The 23,130-nt window shown below is 41.0% G+C and overlaps 1 protein-coding gene across 11 annotated transcripts in view; it reads left to right on the top strand.

Moving 5' to 3' along the window:
* The window catches only part of LOC118649389 (A-kinase anchor protein 10, mitochondrial), a 226,142-nt gene that overhangs the window by 115,563 nt on the left and 87,449 nt on the right, over positions 1-23,130 (top strand). For all 11 annotated transcript variants that reach the window (XR_004965634.1, XR_004965633.1, XR_004965635.1 and 8 more), the window contains 4 exons: positions 6-98; positions 2,129-2,170; positions 21,173-21,205; positions 21,499-21,535. Coding sequence is in view for 5 of the 11 variants with exons in the window: in XM_036296394.1 (XP_036152287.1) it covers positions 6-98; positions 2,129-2,170; positions 21,173-21,205; positions 21,499-21,535 (205 nt within the window). In the remaining 6 variants the exon portion in view is untranslated. The remainder of the gene's footprint in view (positions 1-5; positions 99-2,128; positions 2,171-21,172; positions 21,206-21,498; positions 21,536-23,130) is intronic.

Raw genomic sequence — 23,130 nt, 5'->3', positions numbered from 1 at the left:
TTCAGAAAACTGATTGGGAGGTAGCTATTAAAAGTATTAATAAAAAGAACTTGTCAAAATCACAAATACTGCTTGGGAAGGAAATTAAAATCTTAAAGGTATGTTCCTTTATGTGATATTTCATACTGGGTTAACACTTATTTTAAATTAAATGAATACATGATGACATACTTTGTAATTTTGGTAGTTGGACCCAAGTTTGAGAATTTTCACCTGTTGCTCTTATTTTTGCATGTTCAGTTTTTTGAAACATTGAAACTGGGAAGCTTTTTTTTTAAAAAAATAGGTGTTTGCGGTTCTTGTCCAATGCCTAGAGTGATTTTGTGAAAACTCATAATTTCTTTCCGTCTTTCCCCTGTTCGTTGTGTTACTGTCTGGGAAGAGGCCGGCCCCCCTTGCACATCACTTACCTCTTCTCCTGATCCCTTTCATGGGACAGCTGGAGAGCTGGGTGCACTTGAAATCTTACTTTCCTTGTAAATTGAAGAAAGTTATTTTCCTTAGAAGTGGTCTTTTTAGATCACTCACAAGCAATGTTATCCAAGTGAGATGCTTTAAGGACAAAAAGAGTCCTATGGTCTGATAAGTCCTTCTTACTAAATACTTCTTGGAGAGTTTCAGAGCACTTGGCTCATTAAAGAAAGCCTGAAAGTGATGCAATGAAGAAACTGGTGTAGGTGTATTTAACCCAGTGTTTCCCAGACTACTATGCACATGGAACCCTCATCTAATACCAGTTTTCATCAACACTGCTCGTCTTTGGACAGCTCGCTGAGCAAAGAATCACACTTCATTTTCTTCCCGGCAAATAATATGCTTCTTTTTTTAATTTTTCTATTTACTTATTTATAGTCCTCACCCGAGAATATTCCTCCATTGATTTTTAGAGAGAGGGAAAGAGAGAGAAATATCCATGTGAGAGAAACACATTGATTGGTTGCCTCCTGCACGAGCCTGACTAGACCCCAGGCTGGAGAGGAGCCTGCAACCGAGGTTTGTGTCCTTGACTGGAATCAAACCCGGGACCCTTTGGTCCACAGGCTGATGCTCTATCCACTGAGCCAAACTGGCTAGGGTTTTTTTTTTTTTTTCTTGTAAATCTTCACCCAAGGAGTGAGGATATTTTTCCTATTAATTTTTAGAGAGCGTGAACAAGACGGGGGGGGGGGGGGAAGAGAGAGAGAGAGAGAGAGAGAGAGAGAGAGAGAGAGAGAGAGAGAGAAGAAACATTGATGTGTTAGAGATACTTTGGTTGCCTCCCACTCGCACCCTGACCGGGGCTGGGGATTGAACCTGCAACCGAGGGGCCCTTGACTGGGAATTGAGCCTGAGACCCTTAGGTCTGCGGGCCGACGCTCTAACCACTGAGAAAACAGGCCACGGCCCTTTTCTTTTTTTAATCCTCACCTGAGGATATGTTGATTGATTTAGAAAACCTGGCCAGTGTGGCTCAGTTGGTTGGGCTTCATCCAGTGCACTGAAAGGTTGCCTGTTCCATTCCTGGGTCAGAGCACATTGACGTCTCTCTCCCTCTAAAAAAAAGAAAAATCAATTAGAGAGAGAGGAACGAGGGAAAGAAAGTGAAAGAAACAGAAACATCGATTTGAGAGAGAAACCTTGATCAGTTTCCTCCTGTATGCCCCCAACCCGGGATCGAACCCTCAGCCTAGGTATGTGCCCTGGCCGGGAATTGAATCTGAAACCCTTTTTGTGCAAGGACGATGCTCCAACCAACTGAGCCACCGGACCAAGGCATAATGTGCTTCTAAGAAGCATTTTGGAATTTCATGCCTCTATTGCTGTTAGAAATTGTATATTAAATTTAAAAGACTGGCAGAAAGTCTTTAGTCATACTTACTATGACATTTATTTTGTGAATGAAATACCTTGTTAAGAGTCTAAAGAACAATAGTGGTGAAAAAATACTTGGGCCCCAAGTAAATTTTGAGGAGGCACATTTCTTACTGTCTAGTAGATTGAATGTTGTAAAAGAACTGTAGTATACTAGAAATAGCATATATGCATGTGTATGTGTGTATATACTTAAATTAATTTTTATTTGCATATTGAAATATATTAACATTATTAGAATAAATACAAATATTTGAATTCTTAATTTTCTTTACAGGAACTTCAGCATGAAAATATCGTAGCACTCTATGATGTTCAGGTACCTTGTTTTGTTTTGTTTTTTTAAAAAACTTCCATGTCAATAAGGAACTTACATTTTCTGTTTCATAGACATTTAAGTGAATCTTAATAGAAATAGAAAATTGCCTTATTCTTGTTGAAAATATATATAACTTGAGTTATATACTTATTAATTAAGAAATTTTTTAAAATAGCATAGGGCAATAGGATAAAATAAACAATGTGCTGCATGGGTAAACATTTTAGCAAGTGATAATATACTAAAGGAGTAGTGTTGTTTTATAGGTCAAGTAGAGGAGCATTGAAACCAGATCTAGCATTTCTGTGATAAATGTAGAAAGGACTATTGTGGACTAAGAAAAAATTGTATAGAGCTTTTTACTTATTGCAACAGCAACATTTGCTAATTGTAGAGGTATTAGGAAATAAATTAAATAAAAAGGGAACTGCGTATTCATATCCCAGATATATCTGTGATTATCTCTGTGGCATAATGTAGGTTTGCATTTTATTTAGAGGTGGAAAGGCTGGTTTCTAAAGTTATCTTCTAAGGCAGAGTTTCTGTGTTGTCAAAATTACCCTTGGGAATCCTTTTTAAAAGCCCATCTTTGGAGCAACTTACTATTTCTGGGGTGGAGCCCCAGAGCCAGTAGTTGGCTTATATTTAGAGGGGATATTGCATTTTAAAAATCCTTCTTTAAATACGAGAATCACACTTGACTAGTGTGGCATTCACCCTATGAGAGCCGCGGGATCTGAGATCCATTCTCACTGCAGAGCCGCCAGTGCATCACTGACATGATGTCATTCTTTTGTTTTGCTGGACAGTTGAATCTCAGTAAATGGATGGGTTATGTGATTCTGCTATTATACTATATTTCTAGCTAGAATCTTTTCTGTATGTACTTGGATTACTCAAATTCATTCACTTTGTAAGGTTTTGAGTGGCTACTATAAGCTAGACATTGTTCTAAACTAGGAATAAAGCAGTGAGTAAAACAAAGTCCTTGCTCTGTGTGTATTTAATGTTAATGGGGGTGAGAAAAAATGGACAGCACTACATGTACATTTTTCTCCAGATAGTCGTTTTTCATGAAGTCATACCACATCACAAAATATTTAACCCATGTTGTGAGATGTTTAGGTTTTTCCTATTATAGAAAAGTGCAGTGAGGATAATACAAGGTGGGGCAAAGTAGGTTTACAGTTGTTTATATGGAAAATAATACAATAATTAATAATAATACAAGAATAAACTCTGCTTTGGGTACTCACAACTGTAAACCTACTTTTGCCCCACCCTGTATATACCTACTGAACATATCTGAATTTCTTTTGAATTCAGTTTTTAGAATTGGAATTACCAGGGCAAATAGCAGGCACAGTTTTAAAGTTCTTTGATTGTAGAGTGTGATTGCTCTCCAGAAATTGTAATTTAAACTCCATGCACAGAATATGTGAGTGCTGTGGGGAGAGTTTTGTTACCTGTTTAAATTGGTATAACTCATTCCTTCATTTCAGAAATTCAAAGCAGCATAAAAACAAAGTGGAAAAAAGTTTAAAGTCAAAACTAAGTTGATCTCACAATTCCTAGTGGAAATGTCGGTTCTCCTCAGAGCTGTTTGTGTAATTGGGCTTAGTTTCTGTGGGTAGTGGGCATCAAGTGGTACCAGTCCTCGCCTAGAATAAAAATTGTTAAGTATTAACTCTTACTTTTCCATTTTTGAGATGCACAGAAAATTTAATTGCAGAGTAGGTTTTGCTTTCTGAGTAGAGAGTGTACTTAGATTAGTGTATCAGAATGAAAAATATTTTTAAGTATTATCCTCCTTGGTTGCAGAACGAAATATCATTTCATTAGGGGGAATATGTATTGAAACACCTGAATTATCAAATAGGAATTTTTAAGGCGACTCCATGAAAATGTTTATTATTTTGGAACTAGTTTATACATTTAAGAAATAGTCAAATGAATATAGTCTTGAGCATTTGGCTATCGAGTAAACATTCTTGATCTAATATTTTAAATTTGCTTCCTTGATTTTAACTATTTATCAAGGGGTACAGTGTGTTTGTAAGGACTGGGACAATAATTTTATCAACTTGAGCATCATTTTTATTGGGCATCAGTTTTAGAGATTCATCTAAAGTTTTTTGTATACCCTTTGTAAAACTGAGAACTTTTGACATTGTTTATCAAAATTAGGTTTTAGTTTAGATGACAGTTAAAAAGAAACAAATTTTTCCTAATTATAAAAATAATATATTCCCATAGTGAAAGTAATTAAACATTGTCAGAATGAGATTAGAAAAGAAACGGCAATTCTCAGAGATAGCCACTGTTTGTTATATTTCTTTTAGAGTTTTCTAAATACATATATGAGTCTATAATAATTTATACTTAGGTTTTAAGCTTTTCATTGTGAGGAAATTAATAGTATTTTTTTTACAGAAATGCAACTTTTTATTAAACTTAATGTATCTTGGCTATCTTTTTATATCAGTATATATACAGGGCTAAATTATGATCTATTTACTTAAAACCATTTTGTGGCTATTTGCATTGTTTCTTACCATTTTCCTATTAGAGACAGTGCTGCAAAGAAAGCTATGTACATACATCTTTGCTTATTCATATGTGTACCTATAGAATAAATTCCTTGATGTGGGATTACTTGGTCAAAGACATTACTACTAGAGGCCTGGTGCACAAATTCGTGCATGGGTGGGATCGGCTGGCCTGCCCCAATGGAGACCCATCGGGCTGGGCCAGCGGCGGCGGGGAGGGGCTGTGGGCAGTTGGCTGGCTGGCCCCGCCCCCAATCAGGCTGTTGGGGGCCGATCAGGGGCCGGGCCGGCCGGGGCGGGGGCCGATCAGGGCTCAGATCAGCCTGGTTGGCTGCCGCAGTGTGCATTGTAGCCACCGGTCGTTCTGGTTGTTCTGGTCGCTGGGCTTTTATATATGTAGATATTGCCTTCCAAAAGGTTGTACCAATTTATTTTGACCAATAATGGCCCATGTTTTAGTTTTCTTTTTTGACATTCTCATAGGAGAAAAATACCTTAGGTTTTCTTTTTATATTGTAAGTTATTAGTGCACTGACCATCTTCATGTTTTATTTGCCTTTTCCTATTTCTTCTGTGACTTTTTCTTGTTGCTGTGCTGTGATACTTCAGTTGTGTTCATTTTTCTTACTGATTTTTGTGATCAGTGTTTCTTGAGCCAGGAAAGGAGATGTAGAGGAGGATGGTAGTGAACAAAATAGAGATGGGCCTTGCCCTCGTGGGACTTAGAGCAGTACACTGGGGAAGATGCATGAAGCAAATAGTTACTAATTCTAAGTGTGCACAGTGCTGTGAGGAGACTTGTGGGAGATATTTGGAGGAACATACAGGGGTTAGGAAGTAGGGCAATCCACTCTGTGCAGCTGGGGAAGACTCCCTGCAGAAAGGATGTTTAAACAGAAGACTTGCTGTAAGAGGGAGAGAAGGCTGGGATTGGGTAGGTGGGGGAAGAGCAAGTAAGGAAGCTAAGCTTCCCCAGCAGATGAAGCTTCTGTGAAGAGCAGACAGGAAAGGCCAGGGTTTGAGGAACTGCAGGATCACTGTGGGAGGAGTGCCGGTGGGGGACAGCAGTGTTAGATGATGCTGGAGAGGGTCACAGGACCACATGTGATCTTCATTCTAAGGGCAGTGCAGAGCCATGGGCCAGTTTCAAAGGCAGAAGAGTGGTTTCATGTCAGCTACAAATCTTTGAGCATTCTGGGCACGAGATAAGTATTGTCATTAGGAATACTTACATGAAGGCCAGTGATCTGGGTAAATGTCCATCTCCCGGTAATTTTTAGCATAGGGAAGAAAAGATGGCTCATTTAATAGATGATGCTGGCAAACAGACATCTGAGAAAAAATAAAGTTGGATCCCTATTCTCATTTTCTAAAAATAATTCCCAAATGGATTAAATTCTTAAATATATAAAATAACTAATAACAATCTTAGAATAATATTTAGCTATGTATAAGAGATAGATATTTTAAATGAAGGGAAGACATTCAGAAGCTATAAAGGTAGGGACATATAAAAATTTAAAAACCATATTTTATGGCAAATAATAACACAAATCTCAAACATGTTGAGAAAAGGAAGTCAGCTATATACAGCTACTGTATGATTCTGTTTTTGTGAGTTTCAAGAAAATACAAAACTCAGCTAGGGTGACAGAAATCAGGGAAAGCAAAATACAGGTTGCCTCTTGGTAGCTGAGATTAGGGCAAAGAGGCCTGAGGAAACTTCCTTTTTTTAAAATATGTTTTTATTGATTTTAGGGAGAGGGGGAGAGAGAGAAACATTAATGGGCTGCCTCTTGCACACTTCCTACTGGAGTCTGAAACCTGGGCATGAGCCCTAATTGGGAATCAAACCTATGACCTTTTGGTGCATGGGATTACACTCAAATGACTGAGCCACACTGGCCAGGGTGGACCTCTTTGGGGTGATGGAAATGTTATCTATTTTGATTAAAAGGGTAGTTATACATGGTTATATACATTTCTTACAACTCATTGTAAACTTGGATCTGTGTGTTTAGCATATGTAAATTACACGATAATAAAATGCAATTGGCAGATAATAGTTTGAGGAAATATTGTTGTGCGTTGTTAACACAACAGGTAGGCTAATTTCTAAAATATACAAATCCTCTCTCAGATTGATAAGGAAAAGGTTACCCGAAGAGAAAGTAAGCAAAGTATATAAGTTATTGGTTATCATAAGGGATAAAAATGACTAATAAATATATGAAATAATATTCATGAACAAGTAGTCAGGGAATTATAAATTAAAGTAACAGTGAGATGTCACTTCCTACCCTTCAATTAGCAAAATTAAAAAGTGCAGTAATTCTTAGTGGTGGAATTAGGAAGGAGGTGTAAAATATTCTCATATATCACTTGTGGAAATGTGAATTATTAGAATATTAGTGGCCCGGTGCACATTGAAAGGAAATTAATTAGAAGGTGGCTGGAGGGGAGGGACTGGGCGAGATGGGCTGGACATGCCCTGGAGCCAACCTCCCATGGTCTCTCCCCGGCCAGCAGCACCTGGGGTGGTGCCATGGCTCAGAGGGCGTCTGCGAAGTGAGTGGGGTCCCTCTGGCAGGTGGGGTCCCTCAGCCTGGCGTGTGGGGATTGGACTGAAACCGGCTTGCCAACATCCCCCGAGGGGTCTCAGAAGTATGAGAGGGCACTCTGCAAAGTTGCTGTCAGGGTGTGGAACGCAAATGCAAGTGTGCAGTAAACCAGATTTGGGGCCCCTCTGGGGATGTTGGAAAGCTGGTTTTGGCCCCATCCCCGCAGGCCAGGCCAAGGGACCCTACCGGTGCACGAATCTATGCACCGGGCCTCTAGTATGCATGTAAGATCTTTGGTTAATCTCTTCCCGCCCTCCCCCCACCCTCCTTCTGTCTGAGATTCATCAGTCTGTTCCATGTTTCCATGCCTGTGGTTTCCACTCCTGCACTGAGCGTCTGCCCCCTGGTGTCAGTGCGCATCATAACTACTGGCTGGCCAGTTGCTTAGGCTTTTATTTTTTTTAATTTTTATTTTTTATTTTTTATATATTTTTTATTTCAGAGGGGAAAGGAGAGAGAGAGAGAGATAGAAAGAAACATCAATGATGAGACAGAATCACTGATTGGCTGCCTCCTGCACGCCCCCAACTGGGGATCAAACCCGCAACCTGGGCATGTGCCTTTGACCAGTATCGAACCAGGGACCCTTCAGTTCTCAGGCCGACGCTCTATCCACTGAGCCAAACAGGCTAGGGCCACTTAGGCTTTTATATTATACTAGAGGCCCGATGCACGAAATTCATGCAAGAGTAGGCCTTCCTTTCCCCAGCTGCTGGCACCGGCTTCCCTATGGCACCCGGGACCCGGGTTCCCTCGCAGCCCTGGCTTCGTCCAGAAGGTCGTCCAGTCTAATTAGCATATTACGCTTTTATTATTATAGATAGGTTGTTGGAATGCTGTCTGGTGATATTTTGCTTCCATATCCTGAAGAATATTCTCCACATGGAAATTAGAGTAATCCTGGTGATGCAAGCCAGGGCCTGCTATCTCTGCGCAGGCCTGCAGTGCTCCCATGTCTGTGAGTAGAGGTCAATCCTGCTCTCTCCAACTCCATCTTCTCTGCACCTCGCTGCTCCTGCTCCATCCACACCAGCCTCCTCATGGCTCCTGAAGCTTTCTATACTGGCCCATTGCTCTTTTTTCCTTTTGCCTAGACCTTCCTCCTCCAGAGAGATCTAGATGCAGATACATTCCCACCCTTTTTTAGGTTTTTACTCTAATGCTGTTTTCAATGAAGCTTTCTTAAGCCACCTTAAATAAGATGGCAGTCCCTCCCTCACCCTATTTACCCTTGCTGCCATACTTATTTTCCAAAGCACTTACCACTCTCTAGCATACTGTAAATACCTGTTTCTTTTGATGTGGTCTCTCTTCTAAACCTACCCTCTTAGGATGTAAGCTTAACTCTGGGCATTTAACTCTTGTTGGCTTACTGCTGTGTCCTCAGTGCCTAGTTTAGTGTCTTGTATATAGTAGATAGGTAAAAATATTGGAATGAAGACATATACCTGTTACCATTAGAGGATAACCTTTTACTAAGCAACCTGGATTCCTGGCATCTATCTTATAGCCATAAGAGCCTGAGAATTGGGATGTATGCCCAAGAATCAATGTAGCATTCCTTAAAATGGCTAAAACTGGAAACAAGTGAGTGATCCTAAGTAAGGGAACAGCTCAATAAATAGTGAAATAGTCACACTATGAAATATTATGCAGTGCTTAAAGAGCTGTCTATATACAGTTGACTTGGAGGGATTTCTGTAGTGTATTATTGAGTGAGGAAAGCAAGATTCAGACATTTATTTATGATCGCTTTTTCAAAATAAAATGTGTGTGTGTGTTTAACTTAAGATTGTATGAGCAGAAAAAAGGTATGTAAAGATACATACCAGATGTAAACTGGCTGCTTAGAGAGATGAAGATAAGCAAAAAGGTGGAAATGGATTATATTAAAATTAAAACCCCCCAGCAAGTACATGCTTCCTTTGTGGGGGTGGGGGTGTGTGTCTATAAATAGATGCATGGGAGCATGCTCTCTAACATGTTAATGGGGCTTCTTTCAGATGGTGAGATAAATGTGATTTTTAAAGCTTTCTTCTTTCAAATTTTATGTATCTTAAGATTTTGCAATAAGCACTTAAAAATTTTTTTTGGTTATTCCTCACCTGAGGGTATTTTCCCCATTGCTTTTTAGAGAGAGTGAAGAGAGGGTTCAGGGAGGGGGGGCGGGGGGAGGGTTGCGGAGGAGAAAGAGAGAGAAATATCGATGTGAGAGAGACACATGAGACACATCAATTGTTTGCCTCCCGAACATGTCCCAACCAGGGCCAGGGATTGAACCTGCAACCCAAGCACATGCCCTTGACCAAGAATGAAACCTGTGACCCCTTGGTGTGCGGGCTGACAATCTAATCACTGAGTACATTGGCCAGAGCAAGCACGGTTTTTTTTTATAGCCAAGAAAAAAAAAGCAGTTTTTCTTTTTTTGGGTGTGGGGAGTATCCACTTTTCTTTCTGTAAACATTGGGTAATTTTCTGATTACAAATCAGTATTCCAGGTACTTTTATGCTAGTATGGGAGTACATATATGTCTGAGTATTAGACTTAACTATGTGGTTGAGAGGAGTATTCTCTATTATAAAGTAACTGGCATACGAGTTTATTAAAGTATATAAAACACTGGCTACTCTGGAGAATTGGCAAGAATGGATTTAGGGTGGGTGATGGTACAGTGGAAATGGAGAGGCCTGGAGAGGTTGGGGTGATGTTTAGAAGATACGGTTTTTAGGACTCTGGTACTTGGGCTGTGGGAGGTAAGGAAGAAAGGGAATCAGAGTTGGTAGCTCTTTGTTGTATGTATTAAAATGTTTTCCCCAGTTTCTCTCTCTTTTTGGTCTTTTTTTAGCCTCTTTTTGGTATATAGAAGTTCTTAACATAGTTCAACATACCTGTCTGTTCTTTAATGATCTCTAGGGTTCATATCATGTTAAGGACTTCTCTACCTTGAGATTGTAAAAATGACCTCCTCTGTTTTCTCGTAGTACTTATGGTTTTAGTTTTTTTTTCACATTTACATCTTTGATCTCTGGAATGTATTCATACGCAAAAGAGTGATATGGTGATTCACTTATTTTCCAGAAAGTTATCCCAAACTTTTACCTGTTTTGTTGTTGTTGTTGTTGTTGTTAATCCTTACCTGAGGATGTATTTCCATTGATTATTAGAGAGAGTGGGAGGGAGAGGGAGAGAGAGAGAGAGGGAGAGAAATGTGGATGTAAGAGAGACACATCCATTGGTTGACTCCTAACGGGACCTAACCCTGGCCTTGGATCGAGCCTGCAACTGAGGTACATGCCCTTGACAGGAATTGAACCTGGGACCCTTCAGTCCGAGGGCCAACGCTCTAACTACTGAGAAACTGTTTTTGTGTTGTTGTTTTTTTTTAATATATTTTATTGATTTTTTACAGAGAGGAAGGGAGAGGGATAGAGAGTTAGAAACATCGATGAGAGAGAAACATCGATCAGCTTCCTCCTGCACACTCCCTACTGGGGATGTGCCCGCAACCAAGGTACATGCCCTTGACCGGAATCGAACCTGGGACCTTGAGTCCGCAGGCCGACGCTCTATCCACTAAGCCAAACCGTTTAGGGCCTGAGAAACTGTTTTTGACTGTAACTGTGGAAGAGGCTGATGTCTTCTGTTTGACTGTTAAAAAGGTAGGACTTCAGACATTTGAAGAATTATAGGCAAATCAGGTTCAGAGCAGGTGGGTACTTCATTATCAACTTACAAATTCATTTGAGGTCAGTGATGGTCGAATGAGGTGTGTTTTTTTTCCAGCACCACCAACCAGTTAACCTAATTCTGACACTATCTACCCAGAGATAGCATCGGATCACACAAGTTCAAGGCTCAGTACCACAGACTGCCCCTCCACCCCTTTAGACACTAATGGCCAAGTTCAGGTTGTTGCCAGAGCTTCTGAGGAACCTCTCCTTGGGTTCAGTTAATTTGGTAGAGTAGCTTACAGAACTCAAAGAAACATGTTATTTACAGAACTCAAAGAAACATGTTATTACTTTATTATAAAAACTCGTTTCTCGAACGTCTCCCATCTCAAACAATTTGGTTCTCGACCAAGTTGTTCACAGAAAAAATGTCTCAGTTGTCGAATGAAACTTAGGTTTTTCTACCTGACAACCCTTTCAAGCTGATACCTCAGCATGTCAAAAAGCGTCTCTCAGGCAACAAACAGGAGGGAATGCTTTTTTTGCTGGCAAAATCAACTATTCACACAATTTTAAAGCAGAAAGAGGCCATCTAGAGTGCTAATGTTGCTAAGAGTATGAAAGAAACAATGATTACAGACAATTGAAGAAGTAGAAAAACTGTTATCGGTTGGGATAAACGAAAAGCAGTGAGCCAGAGACACTTTTAGGTAGTGCTATATGAACCAGCAAAGATGCTGCATGGTGACCTGAAAGACATCCCTGGACCGAGTGCTAAAGTGATTTGTTTAAGGCTAGTAGGGGTGGTTGGATAAATTTAAGGAGTGTTTGTTTATAGATTAAACTACATTAGGCATGTACTGTATATAAGAAAGGTTAAAACGGAATCATTTGGGTGTCTGGAATAGATTCATTCAATTTACCTGATTTATAAGGAAACAAACTATTTGGTTTTCGAACAAATCGCTTCTCAAACAGCCTTCCAGAACGAATTGAGTTTGAGAACCGAGGTTCCTCTGTATCAGGAACTGCCCGATGGGAGCAATGCATAAACAAGGTATGCTCTCTGGGTAGGCACTCTCATCGAACCTTCGTGTGTTCACTAGCCTGGAAGCTCTAGGAAGCTCTCCTTTGGGTAAGTATGGAGTCTGTTATACAGGCACGATTGATTAACTCATTGGCCATTGGTGATTGGACTCAACCTCCAGCCCTATCTGCTCTCTGAAGGTCAGGGAGTGGGACTGAAAGTTCAAAACCTCTAATCACATGGTTGGTCTAGGACAGTGGTCGGCAAACTGCGGCCCCTTGAGTGTGGCTCTTCCACAAAATACCACGTGTGGGCGTGCACGTACAGTGCGATTGAAACTTCGTGGCCACACTCAAGGGGCCAAAGAGCCGCATGTGGCTCTCGAGCCGCAGTTTGCCGACCACTGGGCTAGGAAGCCAGCCCCCAATCTTTCTGAAAGTCACATCATTATCATAATAAAAGACATCACTTTGGAAATTCTAAAGGTTTTAGGAGCTCTATGCCAGGAACAGGAACATAGACCAAATATATATCTTATTATAAATCATAACCACAAATGTATTCTGGATATTTTGAAATCTTAGTGTAATTAGTATTATTGAGAGACAGTTTAAGGCAAAGGCTTTTCTACAAACCTATGTTGGTTTGTGTCAGGTCAAGTAAGCTAGAACTGGCTTTCCTTTTTGTTGTTGTTAATCCTCACCTGAGAATATTTTCCCATTGATTTTTAGAGAGAGTGGAAGGAAGGGGGGAGAGGGAGAGAGAGAGAGAGAGAGAGAGAGAGAGAGAGAGAGAGAGAGAGAGAGAGAGGGAAACATCGATGTGAGACATATCGATGGTTCCCTCCCACATGTGGCCCTGCGGGGATTGAACCTACAACCCAGGTGTGTGCCCTTGACTAGAATCGAACCCAGGACCCTTTAGTTTGTGGGCCAACACTCTAACCACTGAGAAAACTGGCTAGGGCCTGGCTTTTTAAAAAAACATTTATTTATTGATTTTGAGAGAAAGAGAGAAACATCAGTTTGTTTCTCCAGTTACTTATGATGCATTCATCGGTTGATTCTTGTATGTTGTCCTCACTGGGGATTGAACCTGCAACCTTGATGTCTGGGGATAAGGCTCTAACCAGCTGGCTTTCTCTATTACATTTTGTATCTCTAAGTTTTTTAGAGTATAATCTGAGAGGAAGAGTCCTGGATGGAAATAAGGGAACCTGAGTATATAGAGTACTGTTCTTATAAAATACTTATTTTTCTTTTTTAACATCACCCCCTAAGTACTAGTATAATGGGAATGATAATCCAATCTTATTTACCCTTAGGATGCTATGAGGCTGTCCAGCACTCGGTAACCTTGAGGGGAGTAAGTTTGAGGTCTGCTGTAATGGTGTTTCATTCCTCTTTTCCTATGAGATAACCTCATAGGAGTTCACTGAGGATTAGAGAAGGAATTAGGAAAAGTAGCAGAGAAATATGCAGTATGGGTCTTCAGAGTCAGGAATTTTTCTTTGAATAGTTCTCTTGCTATTTACTTAATTCTTTTGTTACCTTTTAGTTCCCCACTTCCACATGTTTGAATTCTACTGGAGATAACCATCTACTCGAGCTGTCTTACTTTTGAAATTCACTTTATTATTTTTTAAACTAGAAAACTAATAGGCCCTAAGTGGGAAAACAATTCAAGTGGCCAGCAGTATGTAAAGTACCTCTTCTGGTGCCTCTTTTTTCTTTTTTAGAAGAAACCCTGTTGTGTTCCACCCACCCCAGTGCCTCCTTGAGTTAAGAGGCTAAAAGAAGCAATAAAAATGGCTTGTTGCTATGGTTTCTTCTTTGGTTCCTCCCTCTCACCATCCCTCCTTGTTGAAATGGATCTCACCTGCTGGGAGTTTCTGGCTCATGGGGTGTGTGCAGGCCCAGCTTTAGTAGATCCTGTCAGTGTATTGGTTTACACTCCCAAGTGTCAAACACCAGGTGTTCCACATCCTTGCCACACTTGACAATTTTAACCATTCTGGTGAGGTAGCTTATTATGACTTTAATTAGGTTTTTCCTGATGACTACTGGTTTGAACACCTCTTGTAAGTTTATGAATCATTTAAATATCTTCTTTTTTGAAATTCCTATGTAAGTCTCTTGCCTGTTTTCCTATTGGGTTGTCTTTTTGTTATTGTTAGAGTTCTTTATGTATTGTGGATATAAATCCTTTGCCAGATATATCTATAATACTAAAAGCGTAATATGCTCATTAGACCAGACGTCCTTCCGGACATCCTTCTGGATGACCTTCGGTACAAAGCCAGGGCTGCCCGGGTCCCAAGTGCCTGCCAGTGGCAGGAGGGAAGCCGGTGCTGGCAGCCGGGGGACGGAAGGCCTACTCTTGCACAAATTTCATACATTGGGCCTTTAGTATGTTATAAATGACTTATCCACGTTGTGACATGCCTCTTACTGTCCTAATGGTTTATTTTGATGATTAGAAATTCTTAAATTTAATATGGTCCAGTGTTTTGTTTCTTTGTTGTTTTGTTTTTGTTTTGTTCATCCTCATCCAAGGATATTTCTTCCATTGATTTTTAGAGAGAGTGGAAGGGAGGGGGTGGGGAGAGAGAAAGAGAGGGAGAGAGAAACACCAATGTGAAAGAGACACATAATTGGTTGCCCCAAACAGGGCTGGGGAATCAAACCCGCAATCCAGGTAGATAGATACATGCCCTTGGCTGGGAATCAAACCTGAGACCCTTTTAACCATAAACCACACCAGCCAGGGCTGATGTTTCTTTTCTATTTAATGGCTTTGTGTCATAACTTCAGAAAACTTTGCCTACACTAGGGTCATGAAGATATTCTACACCCCCCCCCCCCGCCCCGAGTTCTTATTGTTTTATCTTTCACATTTAGTGCTATAAATTACCTGGAAATGATTTTTGTATGTGGCATGAGGTTTAGGGGTCAAGATTCATTTACTCTTACAAATGGGTAGTCAGTTATTAAACAACATTCCTTTTTCTTCTGTACTGTAATGTCTGTTTTGTCACAAATTAGTGACCACATATGTATGGGCCTGTTTCTAGACTGTTTTCTGTCCCCTTGCCTTTACCTCACAGTTTTCCTTACTGTAGGTTTTTTTTTAAATAAATTTTTATTGTTCAGATTATTACAGTTGTTCCTCTTTTTCCCCCCCATAGGTCCCTTTCACCCGGTTCTCCCCCTACCCCATGCCCTTACCCCCCCCCCCATTGTCCTCGTCCATAGGTGTAAGATTTTTGTCCAATCTCTTCCTGTATCCCCCCACAGACCCTTACCCCTTGAGAATTGTCAGTCCACTCCCTATCTATGCCCCTGATTCTATTATATTCACCAGTTTATTCTGTTCTTCACATTTCTTATTTACTTGATTTTTAGATTCACTTGTCGATAGATATGTATTTGTTGTCACTTAGTTGTTTATAATTTTTATCTTTACCTTTTTCTTCCTCTTCTTAGAGAATACCCTTCAGCATTTCATATAATACTGGTTTGGTGGTGATGAACTCCTTTAGCTTTTTCTTATCTGTGAAGCTCTTTATCTGACCTTCAATTCTGAATGATAGCTTTGCTTGGTTCAGTAATCTTGGTCGTAGGTTCTTGGTATTCATCACTTTGTATATTTCTTGCCACTCCCTTCTGGCCTGCATAGTTTCTGTTGAGAAATCAGCTGATAGTCATATGGGTACTCCCTTGTAGGTAACTAACTGTTTTTCTCTTGCTGCTTTTAATATTCTCTTTTTGTCTTTTGCCCTTGGCATTTTAATTATGATGTGTCTTGGTGTGGTCCTCTTTGGATTTCTTTTGTTTGGGGTTCTCTGTGCTTCCTGGACTTGTAAGTCTATTTCTTTTACCGGGTAGGGGAAGTTTTCTGTCAATATTTCTTCAAATATGTTTTCAATATCTTGCTCTCTCTCATCTTCTGGCACCCCCATAATTCGGATGTTGGTACGCTTGAAGTTGTCCCAGAGGCTCCTTACACTATCTTCATATTTTTGGATTCTTTTTTCTTTTTGCTTTTCTGGTTGGGTGTTTTTTGCTTCTTCATATTTCAAATCTTTGAATTGATTCTTGGGATCCTCTAGTCTGCTGTTGGATCTCTGTATATTATTCTTTATTTCAGTCAGTGTATGCTTAATTTCTGCTTGGTCCTTTTTCATATCCTTGAGGGTCTCACTAAATTTCTCAGAGGTTTCTAGAAGATTCTTGAGTAACCTTATAACCGAGGTTTTGAACTCTCTATCCAGTATTTTGCTTTCATCCATTTCATTCATTTGTGACCTGTTTCTTTGTCTCTGCATTTTGGCTGCTTCCTTGTGTTTGTTTCTGTGTACTGAGTACCTGCTAAGTTTCCTTGAGTTGATAGAGTGGCCTTGTGTGGTTGGTGTTCTACATGGCCCAGTGGCTCAGCCTCCCCAGTCACCTGAGGTGGACACTCTTGGTGCACCCCTTTGTGGGATGTTTGCCCAGTCTTGTTGTAGCTAACCCTTGATTGCTGTTGGTATCACTAGGAGGAATTGACCTCCAGGCCAATTGGCTGTGGTGACCAGCTGTGTCTACACTGGAAGATCTGTTGCGCAGGAGACACGCTTATGGGGCAGGACTTGCTTCAGTGGGGCTTTGGTGCTCACTGAGTCTGCCCCTTGAGTGTGTCTCTTATGGATGTGAAGAGTTGTAATCCGTTATCGTCTCCAAGGAGGTGCGAGGTCAGCTACTGTCTGGGGCCGCCCAGCAGGAGCTACAGAGACATCTATAGATTCCTCCTCTTTGTATGGGTTTGGAAGTACCCAGATGAGGCCCAGCTGTGAAGCAAGGCTGCTACTACTGCCAGGTAGTGGCCCTTCTTTTGGAATCTCTGGTCCTCTCTGATCCAGCTGTAGTTTGTTTTAGACGAAAGGACAGACCATTCATATGCAAAAGCCGATGCACACAGCTTGGGTGGGGTTTTAAATTGGGTGGGGCAGGGTCTCTGGGAATCACCAAGGCGGAACAAATAGCAATGGCTTCCGTGAACCAGAGAAGTCCCTGGTTCTCCGAATCCCGCGCACCCGTGCAGGAACAATGATTGCTGCGAGTACTTCTAAGAGTAAGCTGCCCTCACGTTCCTGTCCCAATTCCAGACAGTCTAGTTCTCCCCGTATGTGTCTGGGTCCCCCAGAGTCTCGCCTGTAACTGGAATTCAGAGTAAGTGGGAGCTTTATCTCCCTCCTGGTTTAAAGAACAGCACATCCAGGTGCCAGTACTTTCCACGCCTCCACACCTCTTACCAGTCTCAATGCACTTTCTTCACCTCTCTAGTTGTAGAATTTCCACTCATACAGCTTTCCTGTAGTTCTGGGTGGTAGTTGTTCTGCTGTTTAGTTGTAATTTTGATGTGGTTGTGAGAGGCAGCAAGTATAGGTGATTACCTATACCACCATCTTGGTTTCTCTCTGCAGTTTTTTTTTGTTTTTTTTTTTTGGATATATTTTATTGATTTTTATAGAGAGGAAGGGAGAGGGATAGAAAGTGAGAAACATCAATGAAAGAGAAACATCAATCAGCTGCCTCCTGCACACACCCTGCTGGGGATGTGCCTGCAACCAAGGTATATGCCCTTGACTGGAATCGAACCTGGGACCCTTCAGTCCTCAGGCCGATGCTCTATCCACTGAGCCAAACCGGTTAGGGCCCTTACTGTAGTTTTATGGTAAGCCTTGCTATCTAGTAGTATAAGTCCTCCAACTTTTCTTTTTCTAGATTATATTTAGTTATTCTTTCACATTTTGTAGTTCCACATAAATTTTAGAATTAGCTTGTCAATTTCCACACATGCACAAAACCTTGGATTTTTATTGGGATTACAAGGGGTAGTTTTGTGTGGAAAGGTTGTAAATTATTATTTAGTTTCTTTAATGAATATGGGCCCTTTCAAATTTTCTATTTATTGTCAATTTTAGTAAGCTGTGTTTTTCTTTAAATTGTTTGTTAATGTTTCACCTAAATTTTAGAATACTGGCATAACATTCATAATAGTATCCTAATTTTTTCTTTTTGGAGATTTGGTTTTTAACTTATTAAGGCATTTGAATAGTGAAATAATTAAATGAAATTAATGATGTTTAATTTTGTTGATGGCAACATGGAGGGGTAGTTGGGAGCGAAGATTCCCTGATATTAGGAAAGGAGGATAAACGTGTACAGCTTCAGTAAACCCTCCGTGGTCTGGCTCACAGGTTATACTGGCCCCATTTCTCAGCTTTTCTGACCCAACAAGTCTCTCTTCAAGTTGTTCCTGGTGCTCCAGTGTCATTTGAACTTCAGTTTGTTTATTGATGACTTGTTGGTTTCATTAAAGATGGACACTTTTTTCATCCTGTTTATTGAACTAGAGGCCCGGTGCATGAAATTCGTGCATGGAGGGGGGGTCCCCTCAGCCCATCCTGCACCCTCTCCAATCCGGGACCCCTTGGGGGATGTCCGACTGCCGGTTTAGGCCCGATCCTGGGTATCGGGCCTAAATTGGCAGTTGGACATCCCTCTCACAATCCTGGACTGCTGGCTCCTAATTGCCTGCCTGCCTGGTTGCCCCTAACTGCCCCCCCTGCTGGCATGGTTGCCCCCAACAGCCTCCTCCCTGCCGGCCTGGTTGCTCCTAACTGCCCCTCTCTGCCAGCTTGGTTGTCCCCAACTACCCCCCACCCCGCCGGCCTAGTCACCCCTCACTGCCCCTCCTGCCAGCCTTATCACCCCCAACTGCCCCCTCTGCCGGCCTGGTCGCCCCTCACGGCCCCTCCGCCAGCCTGGTTGCCTCACGCAGCCTGCTGTTCAGTCGTTTGGTCGTCCCTCATTAACCCCCCCTGCTGACCTGGTCGCCCCATGCAGCCTGCTGCTCAGTCGTTTGGTCATCCCTCACTAACCCCTCTGCCAGCCTGGTCACCCTGAAGTAGCTGTTGTGAGAAACCAGTTTTTATTTCTAATCTGTGTGAACTGATCTACACTAATAAAAGAGAAAGATGCAAATAAATGTCACTCCACCACACCCACAAGCCACGCCCACCAGCCAATCAGGAGCGAGTATGCAAATTAACCCAACTAAGATAGCGGTGGCCATGGAGCTGGAGCAAGCAGGAGGCTTGGGTTGCCCCTGGCAATGGAGGAAGCCAAGCTTCCTGCTCCTCAAGGCTACAAAGTTTCAATTATAGAAGATAAATAAGTCCCAGATACCTGCTTCCAGCCTGCCCTGGCTTCTGCTCAAGGAGGCGCTGAAAAAAAAGAAAAAAAGGAGAGGATGGGAGCTTGGGTTGCTGTGGGGCATGGCCAGCCTGAAAACGGTCATCAGCCCCTCACCCAGGCTGGCCAGGCACCCCAGTGGGACCCCCACCCTGATCTGAGACACCCTTCAGGGCAAACCAGCCGGCTGTCACCCATGCACCAGGCCTCTATCCTATATAGTAAAAGGGTAATATGCAGACTGACCCTAACAGCAGAACAACTGGGAATGACTGGTCACTATGACACACACTGACCACCAGAGGGCAGACACTCAATGCAGGAGCTGCCCCTTGCTGGTCAGTGCGCTCCCACAGGGGGTGATCTGCTCAGCCACAAGCCAGGCTGCCAGCTGCCAGCACAGCGGTGGTGGTGGGACCCTCTCCCGCCTCAGCAGCGCTAACGATGTCCGACTGCAGCTTAGGCCTGCTCTCCACTGGTAAGTGGACATCCCCCGAGGGCTCCCGGGCTGCCAGAGGGATGTCTGACTGCCAGCTTAGGCCCGATCCCCCCGGGGAGCGGGCCTAAGCCAGCAGGTGGACATCCCCCAAGGGGTCCCAGACTGCAAGAGGGCACAGGCTGGGCTGAGGGACCCCCCCAAGTGCACAAATTTTTGTGCACCGGGACTCTAGTACTTTTGTAAAATCCAATAAAAATGAACTTTGACAATGAAATGTAAAAGGTCCTACAAACGGTCCATAGTTTTTATTATTAGGTTTAACAGACATAAAATTATTTTGTTAAATTACTTTAAACTGTAAACAATTCTTACTCTTAATTTCTGTAGTTATTTCGTTGTGAGCCAGTACCACATAATTCGCCATGGACCTCACACTCAGGAATACTGCCCTACACCTGCTTCTTGTTGCCCTATTGCTCCTTTTTCCATAGAATACCTTACTCTTTTTATTTTGTATAGCAGAGGTGGAGCTTTATTGAAGAACAAGTACAGACTCCCATGTGGGGAGGGGAAGAATCTCACTGCACAGACTCCCATGTTGGGTGGGGGAAGAGTCCCACAGAACGGACTCCCATATGAGGAGGGGGAGAGTCCCACAGAATACCTTACTCTTGAATTTAGGATCTTGGTGAAGCCAAGTGCTACTTGGAAGGGCTGTCTCTTGAGTCATATTTGAACAGTGGCTCAAGTTAAGCCATACGGAAGCGGAAGCGGAAGCCCAATTTAAAATTTAATTAACATTATAAAAATTGTTTTTGAAGAATCAGCTAATCAGTCATTGAATTGCTTAATCAAGCAACAGAACTGGAGCTATATTAATTTGAGAGACTGGGTAAAATTTCTCAAATCAGTTTGTTACCAAGATGTGATGAAATGTTTTCAAGAGAATTCCTAAAAATTCCCAGATAATGGGATTGCCTCCAAATAAACATAAAAACCAGAAAGAAAAAAAAATGAAGTATCCTGGATGATGTATTCCAGAAGCTGTGCATTTAGTGTTGGAGGGAGGATTACCAAGTCATTGTTCCAGACCATGAACCTTCAAAGTAGAAGTGCTTCCCTGAGGACTCTGGTTATGGTTATGGTTATGGTAAATTTATCATAACCATAACCATAACCGTGACCAAAAGATGAGTTTTTCTTTTGTTCTTCCCACGACCAGAATTGAACTTCTTGATGACTACATTAGTGTCAGCAAAATTTGATTTGGCTTTGAAGCTGAGATGCTTAAATCACTGTGGTGGGGATTTAAAATTACACTTGCTAGTGGATATTGTGATTTATTTTTATTTGTTTAATAATGAACAAGTATAGTATTTTTGTTAAAGTTACTTTTTAAATTTGTGCTTAATTTTTTTTTCTAATCTAAATGATGTTTTATGTTGTTACTTTTCAGGAATTACCCAACTCTGTCTTCCTGGTGATGGAGGTGGGTAGTATATAAGTTTCTGCATAATTTATTTCAATTCCTTTTGATTAATATGCACTTTAAAATTGAGAGTATATAATTATTTGAAATTTTGAATTAATAAAGTTGATTCAGTGATTTAGATTCTATTTATAAGGAAAATAGTCTTAAAATTTTTTGATTCTATACTTACGTTTTTCAGACTAGACTTACATTACATACAAATGAATTTTTAATTAAAATTAACTGGTAGTGGATTGGATTAATCTTGAACTGGTGTCCTTATTTTAATTACTCTTTCTTTTATATATCAGTATTGCAATGGTGGAGACCTGGCAGATTATTTGCAAGGTAATTTTTGTGTTTGTCAGTGTTCAATAAAGATGTACTCTAATCTGTTTAATTCTGAGAGTTACTTCTGAAATGCTATCTCTGTTTTCTGCACTTATATGTAGAAATATTCAATAAATATTTGTGTATTTGCTTAACACATTGCGGGCGGATCACGAGAATTCTCGCTTCATATTACACAGTGTTTTACAAAGTATCATACTTTAAAAAGATATTAGCTTGTAAGAACAGGTAATAAATAACTTCAAAAGGCAATGGGTATTTAATTTTAAAGCGTGCCTTTAACATTTATGTAAAACGTTGTTTTGTACTCGTTCAGTAGAAACTTATCTGGCCAATGGGTAAAGCTAGCAATAAAACTACTGGTCCACAATGGTTAATTATAGTCACTTTGCTGACTAACTATAGTCTGTTCTCATGCTACACTGTGTATCGCTACTTCCTTTATGTATGCCTCCCTTCGCTGTGTTGGACAGGTGGGTCCTCTTCCCCAGAGAGAAAGAAATCAAATAGATTTTTCTTCTTCAGGGGTTGCCATCAGTGAACCTTGAGCCCCTGGTGTTTCTTTCATAATGAAAATAAAACTGTAATGGGAGAATGAATCCAAGAATATGTTGATTAATGTGAGTGTTTTATGTAAATTAAAAAATGTTATAAGGGATTAAAAGTAACATTGACAATATTTTGTGGCACAGAGGTAAGATTTTAGTATGAGATCATTTTTGAAATTCTGTGTCCAAAATGTGTACATATAGGATAAGCATTCAGGTCAAATTGTGTCTCTCAGAAGTATTTTTAAAAAATATATTTTTATTGATTTCAGAGAGAAAGGGAAAGGGAGAGAGAGAAACATCAATGATGAGAGAGAATCACTGATTGGCTGCCTCCTGCATGCCCCCCACTGGGGATCAAGCCTACACCCACCCTGACCACAAATAGAACTGTAACCTCCTGGTCCATAGGTCGATGTTCAACCACTGAGCCACACTGGGTGAGCAACAGTATTATTTTTTTAATGATGTTAGAGGAGGTAAGCATCTACTTGATTACCCCTTAAAGATGCAAGAGAAATATGTGAAAGGCTTATAATTCAACCTATAAATAGATCATGGGAACTGATGGTATAAACTCTAAGACATTGATAAATATACCCACAAAAAGTATGGACAGTATACCAAAGAGAAGCAACATATTAAAGATGTTCGGTTTCACCTAGTAAACAGGGAATGCAGTTTAAAGTGAGATTGGCTCTGGCTGGTATCTCAGTTGTTACAGTGTCATCCTGTGCACCGAAGGGACATGGGTTCGATTCCCAGTCAGTGGCATGTACCTTAGTTGCAGGTCTGGGGAGTGTGTGGGAGGCAACCAATTGATGTGTCTCTCACATCAATGTTTCTCTTTCTCTCTCTCTCTTCTCTCCCCCTCCTCTTCTCCCTCTCTCTTCACTGCCTTCTTTCCTCCATTCCTTCCATTTTCTCTAAAAATCGATGGAAGAAATATCCTTAGGTGAGGAATAATAACAACAACAAAACTTAAAATACTGATGAAATTCAAAAGCTGTGTAGAAAATAATATAAAGAACACTGGTGCCCTAG

Source organism: Myotis myotis, unplaced genomic scaffold, assembly GCF_014108235.1.
Source record: "Myotis myotis isolate mMyoMyo1 unplaced genomic scaffold, mMyoMyo1.p scaffold_m19_p_29, whole genome shotgun sequence".
Classification (NCBI taxonomy): Eukaryota; Metazoa; Chordata; class Mammalia; order Chiroptera; family Vespertilionidae; genus Myotis; species Myotis myotis.
The sequence above is the reverse complement of the archived record's forward strand: the minus strand, read 5'-3'. Positions and strand labels throughout refer to the sequence as shown.